At 45.4% G+C, this 19501-nt stretch overlaps 1 protein-coding gene and 1 long non-coding RNA gene across 3 annotated transcripts; one reads left to right on the top strand and one right to left on the bottom strand.

The window, feature by feature from the left end:
• Nucleotides 1-886: 886 nt before the first annotated feature.
• On the bottom strand, nt 887-2490 carry LOC135296913 (uncharacterized). Its single transcript, XR_010358932.1, has 2 exons — nt 2313-2490; nt 887-2074 (listed from the first exon to the last, which is right to left on the bottom strand). It is a non-coding gene; the product is annotated as an uncharacterized LOC135296913 (long non-coding RNA).
• A 2582-nt stretch (nt 2491-5072) lies between these two features.
• CCSAP (centriole, cilia and spindle associated protein) lies at nt 5073-18969 on the top strand. 2 transcript variants are annotated; one of them, XM_064413859.1, is made up of 3 exons: nt 5073-5441; nt 12774-13057; nt 14902-18969. In XM_064413859.1, the coding sequence occupies exons 1-3, from the start codon at nt 5150-5152 to the stop codon at nt 15073-15075; spliced, it is 750 nt and encodes a 249-aa protein (XP_064269929.1). In that variant the 5' UTR covers nt 5073-5149; the 3' UTR covers nt 15076-18969. The 2 variants fall into 2 exon arrangements, with proteins under 2 accessions (XP_064269929.1, XP_064269930.1); XM_064413860.1 differs by lacking the exon at nt 5073-5441 and adding an exon at nt 12596-12629.
• The last annotated feature ends 532 nt before the right edge of the window (nt 18970-19501 follow it).

Here is a 19501-nt window from a genome sequence, read left to right as displayed (position 1 = left end):
ATAACAGCCCATGAAACCAAAGAACCTGCATCTGCAGGATTAACCAGGCTATATGAGCAGCATGTGGCTTGTTTTGTGAAGTGACTGGGACAGCTACCCCCAGGACTTGGAAAAGATGCAGTAATCTAGGTGAAAGCAGAGTTTACATGTCTAAAAAGAATGCATTTTTCCCTATCTGGCAAAACTTTCTTGCTGATTTGGAGTGTATGCTGTTAAATACTTTAAAAATGCATTTCTCTTTAAGAAGCAACTTATTGATTTTCCCTGGTTTCTTTCTCCTCCAGACTTTTCCCAAGCAAATTCAGCAGTCCAGTTTCAGAATCTGACAGCTCCTGATTTGGCTGGAAGCCAGTCTGTGGATCTGAAAGATGTGTTGACATATAATTTTTCCACTCCTACTGCATATGAACTGTCCACTATTCTCCTTATTGCCTGGAGCTAGGAGAGGTGCAACTGGCAAAAGACTGCAAGTCAACACCATGTGTAAATGACCATGTGATTACCCAGTGCTTTTCTGGACCACACTCTGCAAAATAACATCCATGCTCATTTTTCGTTAGCTGCTGCTTTTTGCACAGAACTCAGGCTATCTCTCTGTTCCTGACTTCACTGTGGTTATTTCAGACAGAAATAAGGCTGTTTCCCAGTCCTGGCTGCTGTCCTCTCTGGTAGGAATGGTGCTCCCATTCAAATGGGGGTGGTGGAGGAAACTGGGATTCCTGGGCTTTGGCATTAATCAGTCATGGATCTGGTCAGAAACTCTTGACTTACCTGGCCACCTGCCTTGCTACGTGTGGAAGAGCAATAATAGGGATTAAGAGGCATAAATAAGATCCTCAGGGAAAAAGTGCTTTAAAAGGAAAAAAGTGAGTTTAGAATTTCAGTGTTATGATTCATATGGTGTCTTTATTTCATTTTTTAATGAAGGCAAAAGTGCAGCAAAGTATGCAAGGGAGGAAATTCTAATGTTAGTATCAGCCTCATAAATGTTGTACTTCCTCATTTAGGAATCATTTAATATCTGGCTATTCTCAGTACATGGAAGTCTCTGCCATGAGGCATTGAAGCCAAAACTCACTAGGATTAAATTAATAATAATGTTTATGCAGCTACACTGAGAATATCCAGAGCTGCTGTGTTGAGGACGGGAAATGATTCTTGTTTGGCACATGCAGAGCTGCTTGGCTGTAGCTGGAGGGGTGAGGGAGGAGTTGCTCTTTACCCAGGATGGTCTCAGCATCCTGCCCTGGAGCTGCAGAATGTCTCTGGAGCTGGTTTGGGATGCTGGGGCCTGTTGCCTGGTGGTTGCTGCTCTGTATGTATCAAGATTAGATTGTGGCATGGGGAAGGTGCCTGGCAGCCACACCCAGGCTTTTGCTTGCATCAGCCTCAGGTGACGTGTGAAGTACAATATCAGCTTTGCTGGGTGTCTCTGCACACTTCTGTCACAAGTCTTCTCACACAAGTGTCCCCAGCTGGTTTCCAAGCCTTGCAGCTGCCCCTTCCCAAGGCACTGGGGGATGTACAGGCAAACTGTTGGACTGGGAGGGTGGCGCTGTGAAGGAGGAACTTGAGAACAGAGTGTGAAGGTGCAGCTTACCCCATACCACACGGGAGCTGGGTGCTCATTGTTTTGTCAGCAAGAGTGCTGACATTGTAGCTGTGTGGTACAATGGAGAGAATGGGTGGAGGCAGCTGCTAACAACACCCATCCTCACCCATAATCATGAAACATTGACACCTTGCAGGCTGCTGTGAAGATCAGGTGCCTCCTCTGAAGAGTGCAGAGTTTAGGGGGGAAAAAATGCAGAAAATGGGAACTCACAGACTGTGTGCCAGGATCTGGAGCCTGTCATAGTGGCATTTCTTGTGCAATGGATGAATGACTGGGCAGTAGGTTTACGAGCAGCCCAGGAGAAGTTTGGTTCTGCAAAAGGCAATCCCTTCCTCATAGAGAAGCCATCAAAGAGAATCCATATACCTCTGATACAACTGTGTCTTTTTAAACTCGTGTCATGGTTCAGCCCCAGCTGGCAACTCAGTGCTGTGCAGTCCTTGCTCAATCCTCTCACTCCTTGGTAGGATGGGGAAGAGAAACGGGAGAAAAGAACAGGTAAAACTTGTGGGTTGAGATAAGAACAGCTAAATAATTGAAATAAATGAAATATAATAATACCAATTATAATAATAGCAATAATAACATATAATGATAGAATAATAACAATAATAACATTAAATGATAGCAATAAAAATAAGAGGAAGAGAGAGACAGCACTCAAGAGAAACCAGTGCTGCAAAGTACAATTGCTCACCATCCACTGACTGATGCTCAGCCTACCCACAAGCAGTGACCAGTGGCTCCTGGGCAACTCCCCCCAGTTTACACACTGGGCATAATGTTTTATGGTGTGGAGGATCCCTCTGGCCAGTTTGGGTCAGCTGTCCTGGCCATGCTGCCTCCTGGCTTCTGGTGCACCCGCTCCCTGGCAGAGCATGGGAATCTGAAAATTGATTGCAACTGATCAGTGTATTACCAACATTATTGTCATACTGAATCCAACACAGCACTGTACCAGTTATTAAGAAGAAAATTATCTCATCTGAAACCAGGACAACGGGGAACAGAAGTCCTTTGGGAAAGGACAGATTGATACTATAAAATATATGGAAAGAACAGCAGCATTTTCATAACCTCAAGTGACCAGCTGAAACTGTGCAGGTTGGTTCAAAAAGACATTTTGTACAAAATAACATTTTATAAAAGGAAAGTAAATTCTGCAACCCCCAGACCTTGCCTGTTTATGTGAATCCACTTACATCATCTGCTTGTGTAGGTCTAGCACAGTATCAGAGTAAGAAACCAGAGTCCAGGTTAACTGGGGAGCAATCTGCTCTCCTCTCCAGACAGCGCTGCTACAGCCACTGTCTCTAGTTCTGTCTTCAGTTACAGGTGTTTATAAACATATTGTTCCTTGTTATTTTCCAAGAAACACCCTCTGTTACAACAGGTGGTGCTGAAGACATAGCTGGACCCCAGTGGGATCACTAAGGGCAAAAGGAGAAGGCACCAGGGACAGCCCAGATGCCACTGGAGCCCTCAGTGGGGAAAATAAATGAGCAAGGCATCTCCCAAATCCTCAGGACAGCACTGGGTGGGGGGAGAACACTGCTGCATCTGCCTGGTTTTATTCCAGGGAAGTATGCAGGCAAGGCTCCTGCATGTCTGGCTTGGGCAGCGCACCGTGTGTGTTACAGCACGGAGAGAAGAGCTCTCATAAGGAGTTCCTCTCTCGTTTTTGAGGCTGTTGAGCAAGCGTAGGTGCCCTGCTATTTCTGTGCCTCTCTTTCCAGTAAATACCCTGCCCAGCCTCTCCTCCCTGGCAGCCCTATCACCACCCACCCCTGAGAGCAGCAGGCAGAGCTGAAGGGAGTAAGGATGGGTTTTAAAATGGAACTTAACAGGTTTATGGATGCAGATCTGCAGCGTGTGTGCCTGCAGCACCATGCACTGGGTGCCACTGCAATTGGCCTCTCCTGACTGCATTTTCCTGAATTGCAGAGGGACACACTGGATTTCTCCAACATCCTGCTGTCACGGGGCTGTTGGCATAACTGCAAGAGCTGAGGGGGCTGTGAGGGCTGGAGGGAGATATCCAGGTGCTTCTGCAAAGGTCAGGCAGCATCTCTGACCCCTCACTCATGCCAGGGCACCACGGGGTTAGAAAGCCTGAGCAAGTACATGTAAAACAGAGCTAAATACTCCTTGATCTGAGAATCGATTAAACTAAGTCAATTTGGTTATGCTAGCTCTATGGGTGATTGCATCACTCTGCCGCGCAGGCAGAGGTGCTGCGTGTTACACTGGCTTCCTCACCTCAAAGCCACCAAGCACCATCACTTTTGTTTCACTGGAATGCTCTGGGCCTTCGTTTACCATCCCGGCAATCCGTGTCAGCTTGTGGGTTTTTTGTTGTTTTTTTTTTTTTTTTTTTTCATTTGTATCAGTCAGAGAACGCAAGGAAAGGAACAATACGATTTGCTTCCTTATTAGTTAAAAAAAAAAAAGAAAAAAAGAAAGAAAAAAAAGAAAGGAAAAAAAAAAAGAAAAAAAAGCAGTTTCCTAGAACTGTTTCTGGAAATCCATCAGTGCCCCCGTGTGTCGGAGCGGGGGCTGGCGAGGAGGCCGGAGAGGCGCTGCGCAGAGCCTGCGCATGGCCAGGGCAGCCAGGCTCGCAGGTGCCCAGATCAGGGCGCTCGCAGCCCGCCGGGGTGGGGCCGGGCGGGGGGATCACGCTGTCCCCTCCCAGGGCGGGGGCTGTGAGTGAGCGAGCCAGCCGTGCCAAAGGCTCTGCGGCAAACCATTTTCAAGGACAATCGTGTCCCATAGGGGCACGATTCGCTGCGATGCCCTAAATACGGTGTGTGAGAAGGAAATATCCAGAATCGCTGGAGAGGCAGAGTGCGTGTCTGTGCGCGGCAGGCAGAGCGCGGCTGCACTCGCCGCCCCGGTTTCTGCATTGGTCTCTAAAGCGTTTTCGTATCCCCAGAGACGGCGGCCGCCCAGCGCAGGGCTGGATTAGGCGAATCCTGCTCTGGCGACCGGTTTTTAAAGCAGATTAGTGCAAAATGGAGAGCGGTCCCTGTTGATGCAAAGGCGTTCGCCTCCCTCCGGCCGGCCCCGGCTGCGGCGCACCCTTTGCTCTTACAGGAGCAGCGCGGCAGGCAGCAGCTCCCCCGCGGCCACACGCAGAAGGCGCCGCTGCTGCTGCTGCTGCTGCTGCTGCAGCTGCTGCTGCTGCACCCGTTCTGGTGCACTGCACGGACTCGCTGGGTTTCAATGTGCCCCGACAGGCAGCGGGGAGGCCTTCCCGGAGCCTCACCCGGGCCCCAGCACGCCTACTGCTGGGCCCAGGGCTGCGGCGCTCGGGTGTATTTGTGCTACATTTTATAGTTTATATTTGATTTAATTGTCACTCCGTCTCATCCCGTTCGCTGCGCCTCACGGCCCCGTCTCCCCGCTCCAGGCAGCCCGCCCCGCTCGGGGCGGGGCCGGCCGCCGCTGTTTGGATTTAAACGTAGCAGCGGGAGGGGGCGGGCTCGGCCGGCGGTTCCCGACTCCCGGCTCCCGGCTGCGGCTCCCGGCTCCGCCATGGTGGTGCCGGCGCGGCGCGTGAAGACGGAGTACATGAAGCGCTTCAAGGAGCCCAAGTGGGAATCGTGCGGCGCCTGCTACCTGGAGCTGCTGCACTACCGCCTCAGCCGCCGGCTCCTGGAGCAGGCGCACCGGCCCTGGCTCTGGGACGGCTGGGAGCAGGACAGCGGCGGCGGCAGCACGGCCGGCTCCCCTTCGCCGCCGGGCGCCGGCAGCCCCGCGGCCGCGCGGGAGGAGGAGGCGGCGGCGGCGGCGGCGGCGCCGAGCGAGGCGGGACGGGCGAGCCCCGGTAGGGAGCGCGGCGGGGCGGGGGACACGCGTGTGCGGCGGGGCCCTGCTGCCCTGCCCTGCTCCGCTCCGCGGGGCTCGGCCCGGGTGGCTCTGCCGCGGCTCGGCGGCCGATCCCCATCCCGGGGTGGCCGTGCGGGGGCACCCGGCCGCCGCCTGGCCCGTCTTGCCCGCCCCCAGGACATGGCCCGGGGGTGGCGGGGCCCACCAGCCCGGGCCCGCTGCCTCCAGCGGGATCCTGGCTAGGCCTGCGGAGAAGCCGTGGCTGCGGCGCCGGAGGTGTCTCTTTAAAGAGCCGAGTGGTGGCAACTCTCATCCTGAGTCACAGCCACTTATGTAAACTGTTGCCATGGGATCCAAGCATCTCTGCAATTATGTAAGCGGGTTCTCCGGCAAAAGCAGCGGCAAGTTGGACTGTATGCCAGTGGCTGGCTCGTAACGCAATTGCTTTCCTGGACCTGCACATGTAATTTGTCTCTGCTGAACGCTTGGTTCTTAATGCCACCTGAGGTTTGGTCTTGGGTGCGCAGCTGAGTGTGGGCAACTTCATAGCCTGAACAGGTGCTGAGCTGGTAACATTTTGTTCTCTTCTAGCACAGAGTAATTCCCTTTTGATGTCTCACGATCTAAGAGAGTGGTTAGAAGACAATAACATGGTCGAGCTTCTCAAGCTGGTATTTTTTTATCCAGTAAGATATAGTTTCTTACCTGTGGTGAAAGAATACTGTATCTGGCAGCCATTGATTGGTGTTTTGAAATGCCTTTTGAATCAGCTGTCTCCCTGCTGTACAGCAGCAGGGAAAATCCTTGACAACTGTTCAGTTAAGCCTCACGCTGCCTGTTTGCTGTTGTTGTGGTGTGTGGTTTGTTTTTGGTTGTTTGTTTTTTTTTTTTTCCCTTCTCTCCCTAGAGTTAGATGTGCTTGTTTGGAGTGGGGAAACTAATCTGATCCAGTGCCCTTTGGGACCTGAGCTTTCCAGAATGATCTGATATTCTGATATTCAAGACTAAGCTGCATTCATCGACCTTAAGAATACCACATTACACAAAAGCTTTAGCTATGCTGTCATCTGTTCCAGAGGCTGGGTGTTTCAGAGCATACTAGTGGTGTGGGATTCTGCAGTCAGCTGGGTGGGCCTGTGGTACCCAGGTCTCACAGGGAGTGCACATAGCTGCTGGGTAATGCACTGCACCTCCCCAAAGCTGTTGTTCTGACTTCAGCTGGGATAATTTTATGCCTGGTAGCTGGTAACACTGCTGTGTGTTGGACTTGCTATGAGAATAATGCTGATAACACACTGATGTTTTTAGTAGCTGCTCAGCAGTACCTACCCTAAATCAAGGTTATTTTTGTTTCCTATGCTCTTCCAGGAAACAGGTGCACCAGAAGCTGTGAGGAGGCATAGCCAGTACAGCTGACCCAAACTGGCCAAAGGGATAGTCCATAGCCAGAAAGTCCTGCCCAGTGTATAAACAAATGCCCAGGAGCCATTGACTGTGCATCACTGGTTTCTCTTGGGTTTTATTCCTCCCTTTTCATTACTATTATATTTTACTTTATTTCAATTACTGAGCTGTTTTTATCTCAACCCATGAGTTTTTCTGATTATCATTCCTATTCCCCTGTAGAAGGAGGGAGGGTGTGGCTACGTGATACTTCGTTGCTGGCTGAGGTTAAACCACAACAGCTCAGCAATATGTAACAGAGTATTAGTGGGCCTTCTTTTGCTTTCCTCAGTCAGACTTTGAGGAAGGTAGACTGGGAGCATGTGTGGAAGAACTCCATAGTATCTCAGTGAGAAGAACCAAAGAATTGCAAAACACCAGGGAGTGGTTGCATGGGAAAAGGCGACGCTTTCTAAAGGCTTGGCTTTTAGTGAGAGGAGGTGGAAGCTGTTGAAGCTGCACTCAGAACCTGGCATTCCCAGCTTTTCTGATGCACTTTGGACATGTACAGCTACATTCTTCTTGTTGACCCTATGGATAGAGCACCTAAACCTGCTACAATCTAATGGCACCAGCAGTTGCCAAGGCTAGAGACTGCTGCCCAGGGTGCTCTGCTCACTCATTACCCTGCTCCCTGATTCCTTCCTCGACTCCTCTCTAGGGAAAGGTCCAGCTGGAGTTACTTGGTAGTTAGATTCTGGTTGGGATTCAGCAGGGCGTAACAGCTGCCTTCTGTGCAGGCCCTGTCTGTGGTCAGTGATGGTGCAGTGACTATCCAGTGCATCCAGCTGTCTCCTCAGTCCTGCAGCACTGGCAAAGGGACTGTGGAGCACCGGTGGCCTGCCAGGCTGCAGGGCTTTGGGCAATTGTGCTTCTGTAACTGATACACCTTTGCCATGGATGCTGTAAGGGAATGTCTAAGGATTTGCTAGATACTTGCTATTTTATAGTGGGAGAAAAATCTGTACTTCACATTCACTTCTTTGCCAAATGGCTTAGAAGAAACATTTTTAACTTCTGTGAGTATTTAAGAGCTTTGCTAAGTCTTTAGCAGAAGGACTGAAAACAACTCTGCTTAGGCAGCTGGATTTAGTGGATATTTATTCTATCTTAATGCACATATAAAATACAAAGAGGTGACCCATTTAGTATTGGACAATCATAAGTATACATTTTTCTTCTGCTTAGTGGCTGGCTAATTAAGGCATGTGGAGGAGATAACATAGAAACTACCACTTTGAAGCTTCTACTATTAAACTGCCTTTTTTTTTTTTTTTACTCTGAAAGAACTTAATTACACTGAAGTGCTGTGGGGGTAGCTGAGTGTGCTCATGTTGATGACATCTTTTGTCTTCTGAATCTGACATCCACCCACATGCTGGAACATCCTAGCTGTTACCTGGCTACTGCTGCTTCCTGCTGTTTTGTGGGGAATCTGATTTCTGCCCGAGTGGTATTGACAGTGCTTGTTGCCAACATGGCAACAAGCTGGTCAGCACTAACGTTGTTTAATATCTGAGGTAAACACAATTATATGGCATGTGCTGGCCTGGTTTCCCCTTTCCTCTCATTGAAATGAGCCCATGTGTGTTTGTGACAGTTGTGAATGCTTCTGGTGTGTGAAGAGGAAGTGGATGTAGGCATCTTGGCTTAATGTTCAGTGGTGTTGGTCTGAAGCACTGCCAGTGTGAAGCCCTGGGGCAGCACATGGCACAAATGTGCTTTGTCGCTGTGTTTTGCACTGAAGCTGTGGCTGAGTGATACCAAGGTGTGCTTGGAGGCAACTTTGGGCTAATTCCTTCTGGCCCCCCACTTGTGGCAGCTGTTTGTGGGATTGTTCTGTGGAAGGAGCCCAGGCACAGATGTGCTTTAAACATAATCCCACAAAATCTTGACCTAAATGAACTGGTGTAGTTGTGGTGTAGACACATCCTCAAAGCTGTCAACAGAACCCAGTGGGCTGGTAAGTAGAAGACAGAAGCTCTTGGCAGCAGCACTGCTGTCAGACCTGTTGCTTGTGAAATGACACTGCTGCACACACATGCAGGATGAAGGCATCTTTCAATCCTTATTCCCATTTTGCCTTCAGCATTTTTGTGCAGTGGTATTAAGTGACAGCAGTGAGACAGCAGTGACAAGCTGCCATTGAAGGAGGTGCTGTAAAAGTATTGGGAAAGTGACTGATCTGGATTAGTGGAACTAAACAGAAGATCCAGTTTCAAACTTGTTCCCTGATCTTGTTTGTCATCATGTTGCAGGTGCATTTGCTGGCCCATGTATGTGGGAAGAAGCAGTTTGTGGTGGGGGAAGAAGGCAAGGGCATCAATGCAGGGGTTTACAGTACTGTTACTTAAAGTTGCTCCCATTTTTTTTTTCCTTTGGAAACAAGCTTTGCTGTCAAGCCAATCCAGTAATTACTTTCCAAACTCTGCTGCAGATGAAGCTTGTGTGAATCCAATCAGCTCTGAGCTGCTGTGTGGCTGCTAGCTCCAGTATTGCCTCACGCAAGATCTGCCTTGAACAAATGATGTTGCAATCTGTTTCATCTGTAGTAACTTTCTACCCAGCTGTAGTTTGTGGATACCCATAACTGGTTATATAGGACCTTCAAGATGTGTAGGAGACCTGCCCCATTTGGGGAGGTTTCGGTACAAAAGCAGGAAAGTTCCGGTTCTGCCTGCAGCAATGCAAGCACGAAGTGTTCTCCCGGTGCTGAGGCAGTGCTGTAAGGAGCCAGCACCTCTGTACAGACATAATACCGCTGAGCCCTGTGACCTGGCCCGCGGGTCTGACCAGAAGGTTGTTATGTGTAGTAAGTCATCGGGGCCTTTGAAATGGGGGTCCTGTCTGCCCCGGGGGTGCAGTGCTGTGGGAGAGCCGCTGCCCTGGGCTCTGCCTGCCTGAGCCCGGAGCGGAGCTGTTACGCAAGCGGGGCCATGCAGCAGGGTTTAAGTGACCTCTTCTGGGCAGGAGCTTTCAGCAGCCCTGTTGGGTGGGCCTGTTCTGCCTGTTAAGCACTTAATCCCCTCCTGTCCATCCAGTGTGCTCTGCTTAGTGTCCATGATGCAGTTTTAAACGTTTCTAGCTTTTCCCTTCTCCTGTCTAATCCCTGTAATGCTGCAAGCTGGTCAGTTCTGAGTTTCCTGTGTCTGCTGGAGCTGATGCATGGTGCTCTGCATGGGAAGGAGATGGGGAGGAGTTGCTGGTGCCTGGACTTCCTCCTGAACAGCTGGGTCTAAGTCCTGCTGTCAACTGCTGCTCTTCTGACTTTGTGTGAAAAGTGATGCCTAAGAAAATGGCTTGGATATAAACCGTGGTTTTAAATAAAAGGCTTAAATAACTGTTAGACATCTTGTGCCTTCACCAGCTGAGTTCTGGGTAAATGGCGCTGTAGGGGTGGGTTCATGGAAACCCCTGCTCTAATAGCAGGCACTCGTAAGTGCTACAGTGCACTCTGGCACACAGCATTTACTGTAAGGCTGTGCACAGGACTCGGAGTGCCATTTACCCATATGCTTTTATTGCTATTTTGGGACAAGCTGGCTCAATCATTTCTGGACCAGCTGGAGCTGTATCCTGGTGAGCAGCATCCCCAAGCATGGCTGTTGCCATGTTTTTTAAAGCTGAACTATCCATGTAATTGCAGAGCCCCCACTTTCCTGTATTTTTAGGTCTCTAAATGCCACTTCTGCTGTTTATGAAGTCAGTGTTGCTCCATCCCCCTTTGCAGAGAAGGAAGATGACATTTTTCCTTGAATGGAGGATGGAACAGCTTTCCAAAATGAAAAGCACTCTTGTTCCAGAATTGACAGCAGTATGTTCCCTTTCAGAGTTTAATTTGCTCAAAACAGTGCTTCCTTCCGATAATGGACCCAGGCAGTCCCTCCTTTGGAGTGGCTGCTTAGGGAGATGCTCAGATAATATTTTGTAAGGGGATAGATAACTCTGTGCTGCCTGTTTGCAGCCATGATGAATGAGCTGCCTTGTTTCAGAGTGAAGCTCTGAGTCCCAGAGCACAGGGAAAACAAGCAAAACAAGTCTAATACCACACTGAGCTCACTGCTGCTGTTTTTTACCAGCCTTGTCTGTAGTAACTGAAACTACATCCAGCCAATATTTAGGTATGTAAAATTCATCTAGCCATTTTTACTCTCTACATGCCACCACTTTGGCCTTGACTAATTTTTTTTGGTTGTTTTGTGATGTTATTCAGCTGATCTCTCAACAAATACAGCTCTGAATACTTTAACGTTGCTGGTCACTCTTTACCAAATACTCAGCTGCACTGCAGTATCACCTGTAGATGAATGCTACACTTGCACATCTTGGAAGATGGTTATAGGCAAGCCTGAACAGGGCCCAGCACCAGGGCCTCTGTGCTGCTGGGCAGCACGTAGAAACCGTGCTGGCCAGGCTAACAGCTAGCAAGAGAGCATGAGGCTTGCCTTAGGGGAATTCTAGGGTGTGGAACAAGCCTTGGTATCTTTACCCTGCAAATATGAAGTGAGTGCTAGAGTAAATGGATGCTTAATCAGTGTGCCAGGCAGATAACTTCTATTTCACCAGATCTGGATGAATACAGAACTGAGATTAAAGTTGGATTGGGCATGCACGTGCTTGAAATTGGCAGTTATCAGGAATGGTTGCTATTATGTCACAGGATTGGCAAGCCCTTCTGCTTTTAGTGATGAAAACACCTGAGTAAAAACTGCAGTACTTGTCCTTGCTCAACCTGTTAATATGTAAGCAAGCCCTAAACCAGAAGACCTCCCTATGACAGTGAAGGAATTCCTTTTGTCCATACCAGTGAATGCTGGTGATGGCTGAATGTGCTGAGACTTGGAACAGAGGTGGCGAGGAGATGGTCCCCACCAGAAGCAGAAATAGATGGTGTGGTAGAAAACTTGCAAGTTTGGTGTGTTTATGTCAGCAGAGTTTGAGTGATCACTGTGTGAGTCTAGCAGAAGGCAGCATCTAATGAACAGACTTGAAAGGAATTGGTTACTAGTGGACTCCTATACTCTTAGGTGAATAAAAGGCACATGTCTTGTAGGTGATCACACACTACAGGGCAAGAAGATTGGTTCTTATGGAACAGTTGTTTCTCTGTGTTGTTAATTAATTAATATTTTATATAATGCTGATTCGGTCTTCAGTGATGATCTAAAACTGCAGTGATTCAGCCTTTATATTCTCTCTCACAAACCTACTCTCCATACCCAGTGCCTGGAGGACTACTGCTGGCCCCTTGCTATGGGAGGCTTGAATGTGTGGGATAAACGAGCCTTGGGGAGTAAGCCTGCAGAGTGTGGTACTTTAAATGTACAACATAATTCACTGATCAGGTAGCAAAGGTGATGTCTACTACTTTGTGGGTTTTCGCTTCACACTCTCCTCTCCTTCTGAAGCAGGAAACTGTAACAGAGATGCACGTATAAACAGGGAGCTTGAAAATGAATCACCTTTTTCAGTGGAAGCATATAATAGGAGGGATTTAGTATTGCACATAGTCTTATCAGACTTCATCTCTGACTGGCTAGCAGCATCTGTGTGGCATTCAGTGCTCCATCTGTGCTGTCTGAGAGATGCAAGGATGAAATAGTGAAGACAGAGGATCACTGGAAACAGTCTAAGTTCTGTTTGGGGCTGTTGGTTATCTGTAACCTCACCAGTGAAAGGCATTTTTAAGTATGGGAAAGCTGTATTGTAGTCACTAAAGAAAGAATGAAGACATTGAAGCAAGGTATATGTCTGTTGCTAAGGGAGCAATGGCTTCTTGAATTTCTAAAAAAAGCACAGCTTCAATGATGTATTGAGAGGCTGTGCAAATCAGACATTAATATGTTGTCATTGGGAGCTTGAAGCATAACTTTTTTTTCTTCTTCAGAGAAAGAAAAAGAAGATCCAGAAAAGCAGGAGAAGGAAGAGCAAGAGAAAACTGCAGAACGTACTTCTGTAAAGGAAGCAGACAAAACCAGCCGTACAGGACGACGTCCAAGTCGAAGTGCCTTGTCCAGTCGTAATGATCGAAAATCAGCCAAAAGTCCCCAAAGGACAGATGCACCAAAGGAGAATAAACATCCATTTGCTCTGTATGGATGGGGAGAAAGACAGACGGATACTGGGAGCCAGAAAACTCACAATGTCTGTGCTTCTGCTTCGGTGAATGAAGTAAGTAAGAACTTCTGTTTCATTAAAAGGTAGTGACTACTTATTGCCTGCAGATATCTTAATAGCTAGGTAGAACTTCTCAGGGGTCCCTTTATTTGAATATATGGAGATTCCAGCAGTAGGTTCTAGCACTAAACCTGAAGAGTCTTGAGATGTCCAAATGAGACCTATTTACTGTTGGTTTGGAAGCTTCCCAGGTTTGACTAATACTTGCAAGTTCTAATTAAAACTGCCTGTTGTTTGTGGCTGTTACAGTGTTACCAGCAAAACTGTCTGTTATAAAAGTACTTTGCATCCTGAACTTCATTAGAACAGGAGAAGAGCAGGCAGTTAGCACCAGGCATCCCAGAGCAGGCAGGCATATAAACACTGGGCAAGTGCTTGTGCTGTGAAAGATTTTTTGCTGGGGCACTTCCTAGACTAGGAGCCTCACTGAGATGGTACAAGTGCTTTTCTGCTAAGATGTCTTGTCTAGCAGTCTGTTTTGGTGGCTTGCCAGTAGGAAATGTTGTTCGCAGCAGAATGGTCTATCAGATGGCTGATGGATTACAGGGCTGGTGTAAATATTACCAAAATAGCACAAATTAAATTCATGTGGCCATGGACAGCACCAGGATTTTGCTGTACCGGGGCTCTGTTTCCTAGCTTAGAAACAGCAAGGGAATGTTTTAACAGATCCATTTCTTTCTTCTCTGTAACTCTGCTACGCTGGTAAAACACAATCATTAACACATCCCTGCCAGTGTCTTGTCCTTATCGTACTGCTAATGTAGAGTCTGTATCTGTGACACAAGATACCTGAGGATTGAGGTGGGTGTGTTCGTGCTGTGCAATATGGAGCTGACCTTTGATGGGCTGTTTTGGAAGGGATTTGAAGTCCAGGCTTTTCCTTCCTGGACTGCTCAAGCCTTTAAGCAAAAGGAGGAACTTGGGCCTTACAGCTTTGGAAAGAAGCTGCCTTCCCTGATAACAGACATTTATGCTAAATTGATGAACTTTGGTCAGTGCTCAAAATAGTCGACTGGTGCTTTATGTTGAAGCCTAGAAGAGGCTGAAGCCTGACATGAGCAGAATTATTTATATTTTATCTTAGACATCTAATATTTCTTACACTAGAAACAGTAATGGAACGCCTCAGCTCAGGTCTTGAGTTTGGACTGAACAGCAGAACATTTCTGAAACACTGCCAATTATGTAGTGTTTTGTTACTGAGGATGTTTCTTTATGTAGGAACTGATGACTTACTGCCTGCTGAGGTTACTTTTTCTTGCATGTCTGAAAGGTGTTACTTACCCCTTATTGAGATGGGAGACAGAGTTTTCAATGTGGAGAGAGATGCACACAAACATAGAAACTCGCTCTTCATATTAAATTTTGGGGGAAACATTATAATTTATTAATATAAAAATGCATGTAATTGTGTGTTCAGCACACTGTTCAAAATTAAGGTCTTTAGTCTCTAAGGGATCTCTAGGGTTTGGTCTTACTAATATGGCTTAGGGATATTAGGCATATCGAGGGCTGTTTAGGTTTTAAATTATAGAAACAGAGAATTGAAGTTTTTAGAATTCATCTGAGTAAGACTATGAAACATTCAAGATTTTTGCAATCACTTAATAGTTGGAAGTGTGAAAGATAATGCAGAACAGAATTTAAAGCACTTCTCATGGGGAAAAAAAGAAATCTATGTTCAGTTAGTGGTACAAATTAGAGAAGAAATACAACCTTGCTCACAATCCCTGTTCCTTCAGGATAGGGACTGGGACAAACAAAAAGTGATCCTCTTCATTCCTGAGGGGTTCCTAGGCTGCTCTCCTTTCATAATACTAACTCTGGTCTTTTAGATTCATGAATCTGCCCTACGAGCAAAGAACAGGAGACAAGTGGAGAAAAGGAAGCTTTCTCAGAGGCGAGTGCGATCAGCAGAGGCAGAAAACACTTGGCGAACAAAGCCCTCCCCAGCAGACAACCCCTGGATGACAGAGTACATGAGATGCTACTCAGCAAGAGCTCTCTGAACCTGGATTCCCTTAGGCATCCTCAGAAGAAGTCACGCATATCAGGACACTGGTGCAAGGAACCAAACCACTTATGCAAGGTTTTTATAGGGAGTTTCCAGCTGTAAAAGTATTTGTTACAATGTTTTTATCTCGGCTACCTACCTCACAGCGGGGTGTATCCTTGGAGCCATAACATTTGAAGAGGCTTTTAGATATAACTACCCAATCTTTTAAACAATTCCCCTTTTGGGAATTTTTCTAATGCTTCGGTTAGCTTGTTTTGAGGGTGGGAGGGGAAACCTTAGCATACAGGGAGTCAAAGCAAAGGCTTTTTTGATCATGGTTGCAAATAATCTGTTTTCCCTTATTTAAAGTTTAAGTCATGGGGAGATGGTACTGGGGAAAGACTTTAAAAGGAGTGATGGAGGTGCCTTTGTATTTATAAAACTATTTAACACTTTTATGAAAATAAGCATATGAAGACAATTAACAGGAAGCCAGTGTATCTGGTAACTAGCACTAATAAATGTAGATGCTTTAGGCAGGCAAATACCAAGTATTGTCTGTACACAGAAACTTTAAAAACAACAAAAAAAATCCCAAACAAAAACAACCTTGTTTGATTAGTGAATCTGCTGATGCTAACTTTTATCACTGTTTCTAAGGTCATTAGAATAAACCACTCATTTTCAGGGCAAGAAACAGCTACAGGATCATTTTGCTGTAGCTGTTCCTGTTGTACCAAATAACTAAGGTAGACAATCATTATTTGATAGCTGCCACTCAATAAGCAGTTACTTGTTCTACAAATATAGAGCTGTACCACTGTACTAACCTCGTGGTCACACTTAGTCTGTACTTAATCATGTAAATGCATTTATTGAAAGAGAGGGCTGGCTCCTTTCTGGTGAGGTCTATTTTTGACACTTCAGAGTATCTGTTACGCTCAGTGGGGGTCAGAGTGCAATATGCATTCTGCTTGGAGGTATTGTACAAGTATATTGTTAAAGGGTTTAGACTTGAAAATTATGTTGATAAAACTTGTAGATGACGTCCTGAGAAACTTGCTGCCTCTTGCAATTGGTGCAGAGCCCCTCACTTATAGGGGATGGTGAGGAGGTAAGGGCTAGGGAAAGGAGGGGTGTACCCTTTAGTAAACAAGAACATATAATGATGTTTGAACATTTTTGTTTTGTAGGTCCTACTTCTTCATAGTTATTGTGATATCCTTGGTGGTTTTGTTTCCCTCAGGTGGCTGTAAATTATCTTTTTTTTTTCAGTTTGCTAACTATGCTTTAGGCAGATGATTGCTGTAGTTGTGAGCTTCAAAGTTTTGTTCAGATGTGTTGTGTGTTATTTACATATGTTGGTTATCTCAGTTGAATTGTTTTGGAGCTTGTGTTTTACAGGCTGGACACATTCCCATGGGAAGCATACTTGCACTTCTAGAGCAGAAACCTGCACTAGTTTTAGCTTCATTCCATAATCTCAGTGAGTAAGGAGGACTCTAGAACTACTATTACAACAGAGTACGCATGCTTAATGAAAAGCCTGATTGTGTTGTTGAAGAAAGTAATTGTGCAAAGGATCCAAGCACTGCTGCCTCCTAGTGTCCATTACATCACTAAAGGTTTCATTACTCACAATTTAAATTTTGTTAAAACATCCTAGAATCCATGAAATTATAACCTGTTTTTTGTTTAACCTGCCTTTTACACATAAAGCTATGAAAATACAGACCACTCTTGTTCAAGGCTACCTACTTAAGATCTTACAGGTTTTAAGTCTGGGAAAGCACAGCATGACTAAGAATGTTTTACACACAGCAAAATTCCTGTAGGAGACTTTGACTGCTAAGTAAACCATAGGCTAGAACTTCCTGAAACTTTAGAACAGTGCCCAAAACTGGGAAAACTACTCCAGAGAATGCCTTTATTCCATATGAGATTCTTTTAATTTCCTTTTATGCTGTGTTTTCCTCTTTAAATAACTGCTGTAAATATACTTAGCTTGCTTCTGATGCTGTTGCAGTTCCAGAAGCCACCCAAGCTTTGCACTGCAGTGTCAAAGCACCAACTCAGTAGTGTTTAACAGCCTTATTCAATAAAAACTTGCCTGTTCCTGTTGCCCACACACTTTGTAGGTTTTATGTAACACAGCAGATGGATTGTGCCCTCAGTGCATTTTGTCACATTCAACAGTTCCTTGACTGTGTAGGGCAGGGCTCAACTTGCCATGCTTTTGAAGATAGCTTCTACAGTCCTCTCTTCCCACAGGGAATGGAAGAGCCAGGATGACTGTGTGCCTGCCTTAAGTACCTGTGTTTGGATAAGATGTTTCTCCCATTAGGTGTTGGTGTTTTCAATAATCATAGGAGGCCAAAGTGTCTTCTGCCTTGGATACTGGGAACTAAACTTAAAACATCTCCAACAGACCTGTTCAGGTCTTCAAATGAGAGTTTTCAACAGCATCAAGGCTGCTGTATACTGAGGAAATTGTCTAGTCCTAAAATCCTTGTCTGGTCAGGAGCTGTTCCCCACAAGGATGACTTACTAAAAGACTCTAGATACATTAATAAGGTCTTGTGAGTTGTTGTGCTTTTTCAAATGGTCTATAGCCAAAACAATCCTGGGTGCTACGTTGGTACTATCTGGGTTTAAGTAATACAATACCTGAAGTGAGAGGTAAATTATTCTGCAAATCAGGTAGCCTTCCTCCATTTGGGTATTAATCGACTATAAAGCTACTATTTTGCTTAGACTATATGAAATAGTATAGTTCTGATCACTGCAAGCTCTATGTGTGAAGTATTTGGTCTGGAAAACCGCTGGTGCTTTGATGTTAACAAATGAAAAGCCAATTGCATTGTAAAGCAGAACTTTCCAGATGTAAAAGTTTTAAGTGTATTCCATAGATTCCTACAGGAGGTGGCCATTTGCTTCAAATTTGACTCACGGGAAAGTAGAAAACCTAGTGATGTTTCTCTATCAGTTAAGGAATTTCTAAGCATTGTCGTGCATGGACTCTTGAATTCAGCAAAATCGTGAACACTTCTCACTCCTGTTTTACAAGTAAAACTTCTTGGTAAGAACACAGTAAATACTCAATTGTCCAAAGTCTTCATTAAAATGACTGTTTATTCCTTTGTTTCTGGAAGTACTTAGCTAAGTGAAGCAAGAGTTTTGCAATGTGTAATGCTGCAGTTCAGCTATAGTGTTGTGAAGACTAGTGTTTACAGTGTAAAATGTTACCATGAAAACTGCATAAGAATGTCCTGTAAAATACAGTAGCATGCCTGTTCAGTCACTGCTGTCTCATCTTTGCAACTATGAAATACAGACTTTTTCACAGGAAGCTGAGATAATAGTCAAGGTGATAGCTAAACTTAGAGCCAACCTTAATAGAACTGAGGAACAGTTTCTGGTAAGAATTTTATCCAGGTAGCACATGCAAATTTACAGTGAAATTTTAACACATATGTAAGTGTTCTCATTTTTTATGGCATAATGTAGTGCCACTGAACTATAAAGGCCTCTCTGACTTTTTTTTTTTTTTTACTGTGATAGGGACCAAATGCTAGCAATCTGAGGGCCTAACGTACGGTAACCTGGATGTTCCAGTTTCTTTTCCAGCTCAGTTAGTGCACTCAGCAGCAAAGCCATAAATGGAGCCTGACTCAACACCTTGACAAGTAGCCCCATGAAATTAGGGGTACAAGTGAATGGGAAGCTGCCTCAGCTATTGTTAGCACTGAATTCACTTTAAAAACAATAGGGAAATACCATCTAAGCTTGAAGCAATATGTGTTTTTTAAAGTTTTTAAACAGTATTTGTTTTTAATGCTTCTGTATTGTCTATTTTAATAGTGTAGTGTCAACTTGTACATGTGAATAAAATCAGTGATACAAAGTGCCTGGACTGCTTGTAATGTGCTTTTTGGGATCTCAGATTTTTTTTTTTTTCCCTTATCAGGGTACTTTAGTCCCTGCATGCAAACTGTGGCTTCTGAATGTGACAGGCTTCTGTAATGACTAAGGTTGGGTATGAAGTTACATTACAGTTACCATTCCAGCCTCTTATGTTCCTCCTGTAAGTCTCCCAGAGATTCTTAACATCCTTTCTTAACCTGAATCACTGATTTTCCCCTACTATCATAAGAAAAAAAATCCCACCTGTACTAGCTATCTTAAATGCTATGTCTTTGAGAATACAAATGTAAAGCTTTGGAGGAAAAAGTGATACAGCCTCCTGTTTTCTCTCTGTTATCCTACAAGCAGGTACACTCATGCCAACAGGAAAAATTAAGGTTTTAAAAGCTGGCTACACTGAAGTTGTCTATGCCATGGGTTGTTCAGTAAATGAATGAGACTATTTTTACTGAGGATTTAAAATGTGTTTCTTGAGATTTTTATAGTGTTAATTCTTCCAGCATATAAAATATAAT

This window comes from Passer domesticus, chromosome 3 (genome assembly GCF_036417665.1).
Source record: "Passer domesticus isolate bPasDom1 chromosome 3, bPasDom1.hap1, whole genome shotgun sequence".
NCBI lineage: Eukaryota > Metazoa > Chordata > Aves > Passeriformes > Passeridae > Passer > Passer domesticus.
This window is presented reverse-complemented; position numbering and strand designations above follow the sequence as displayed.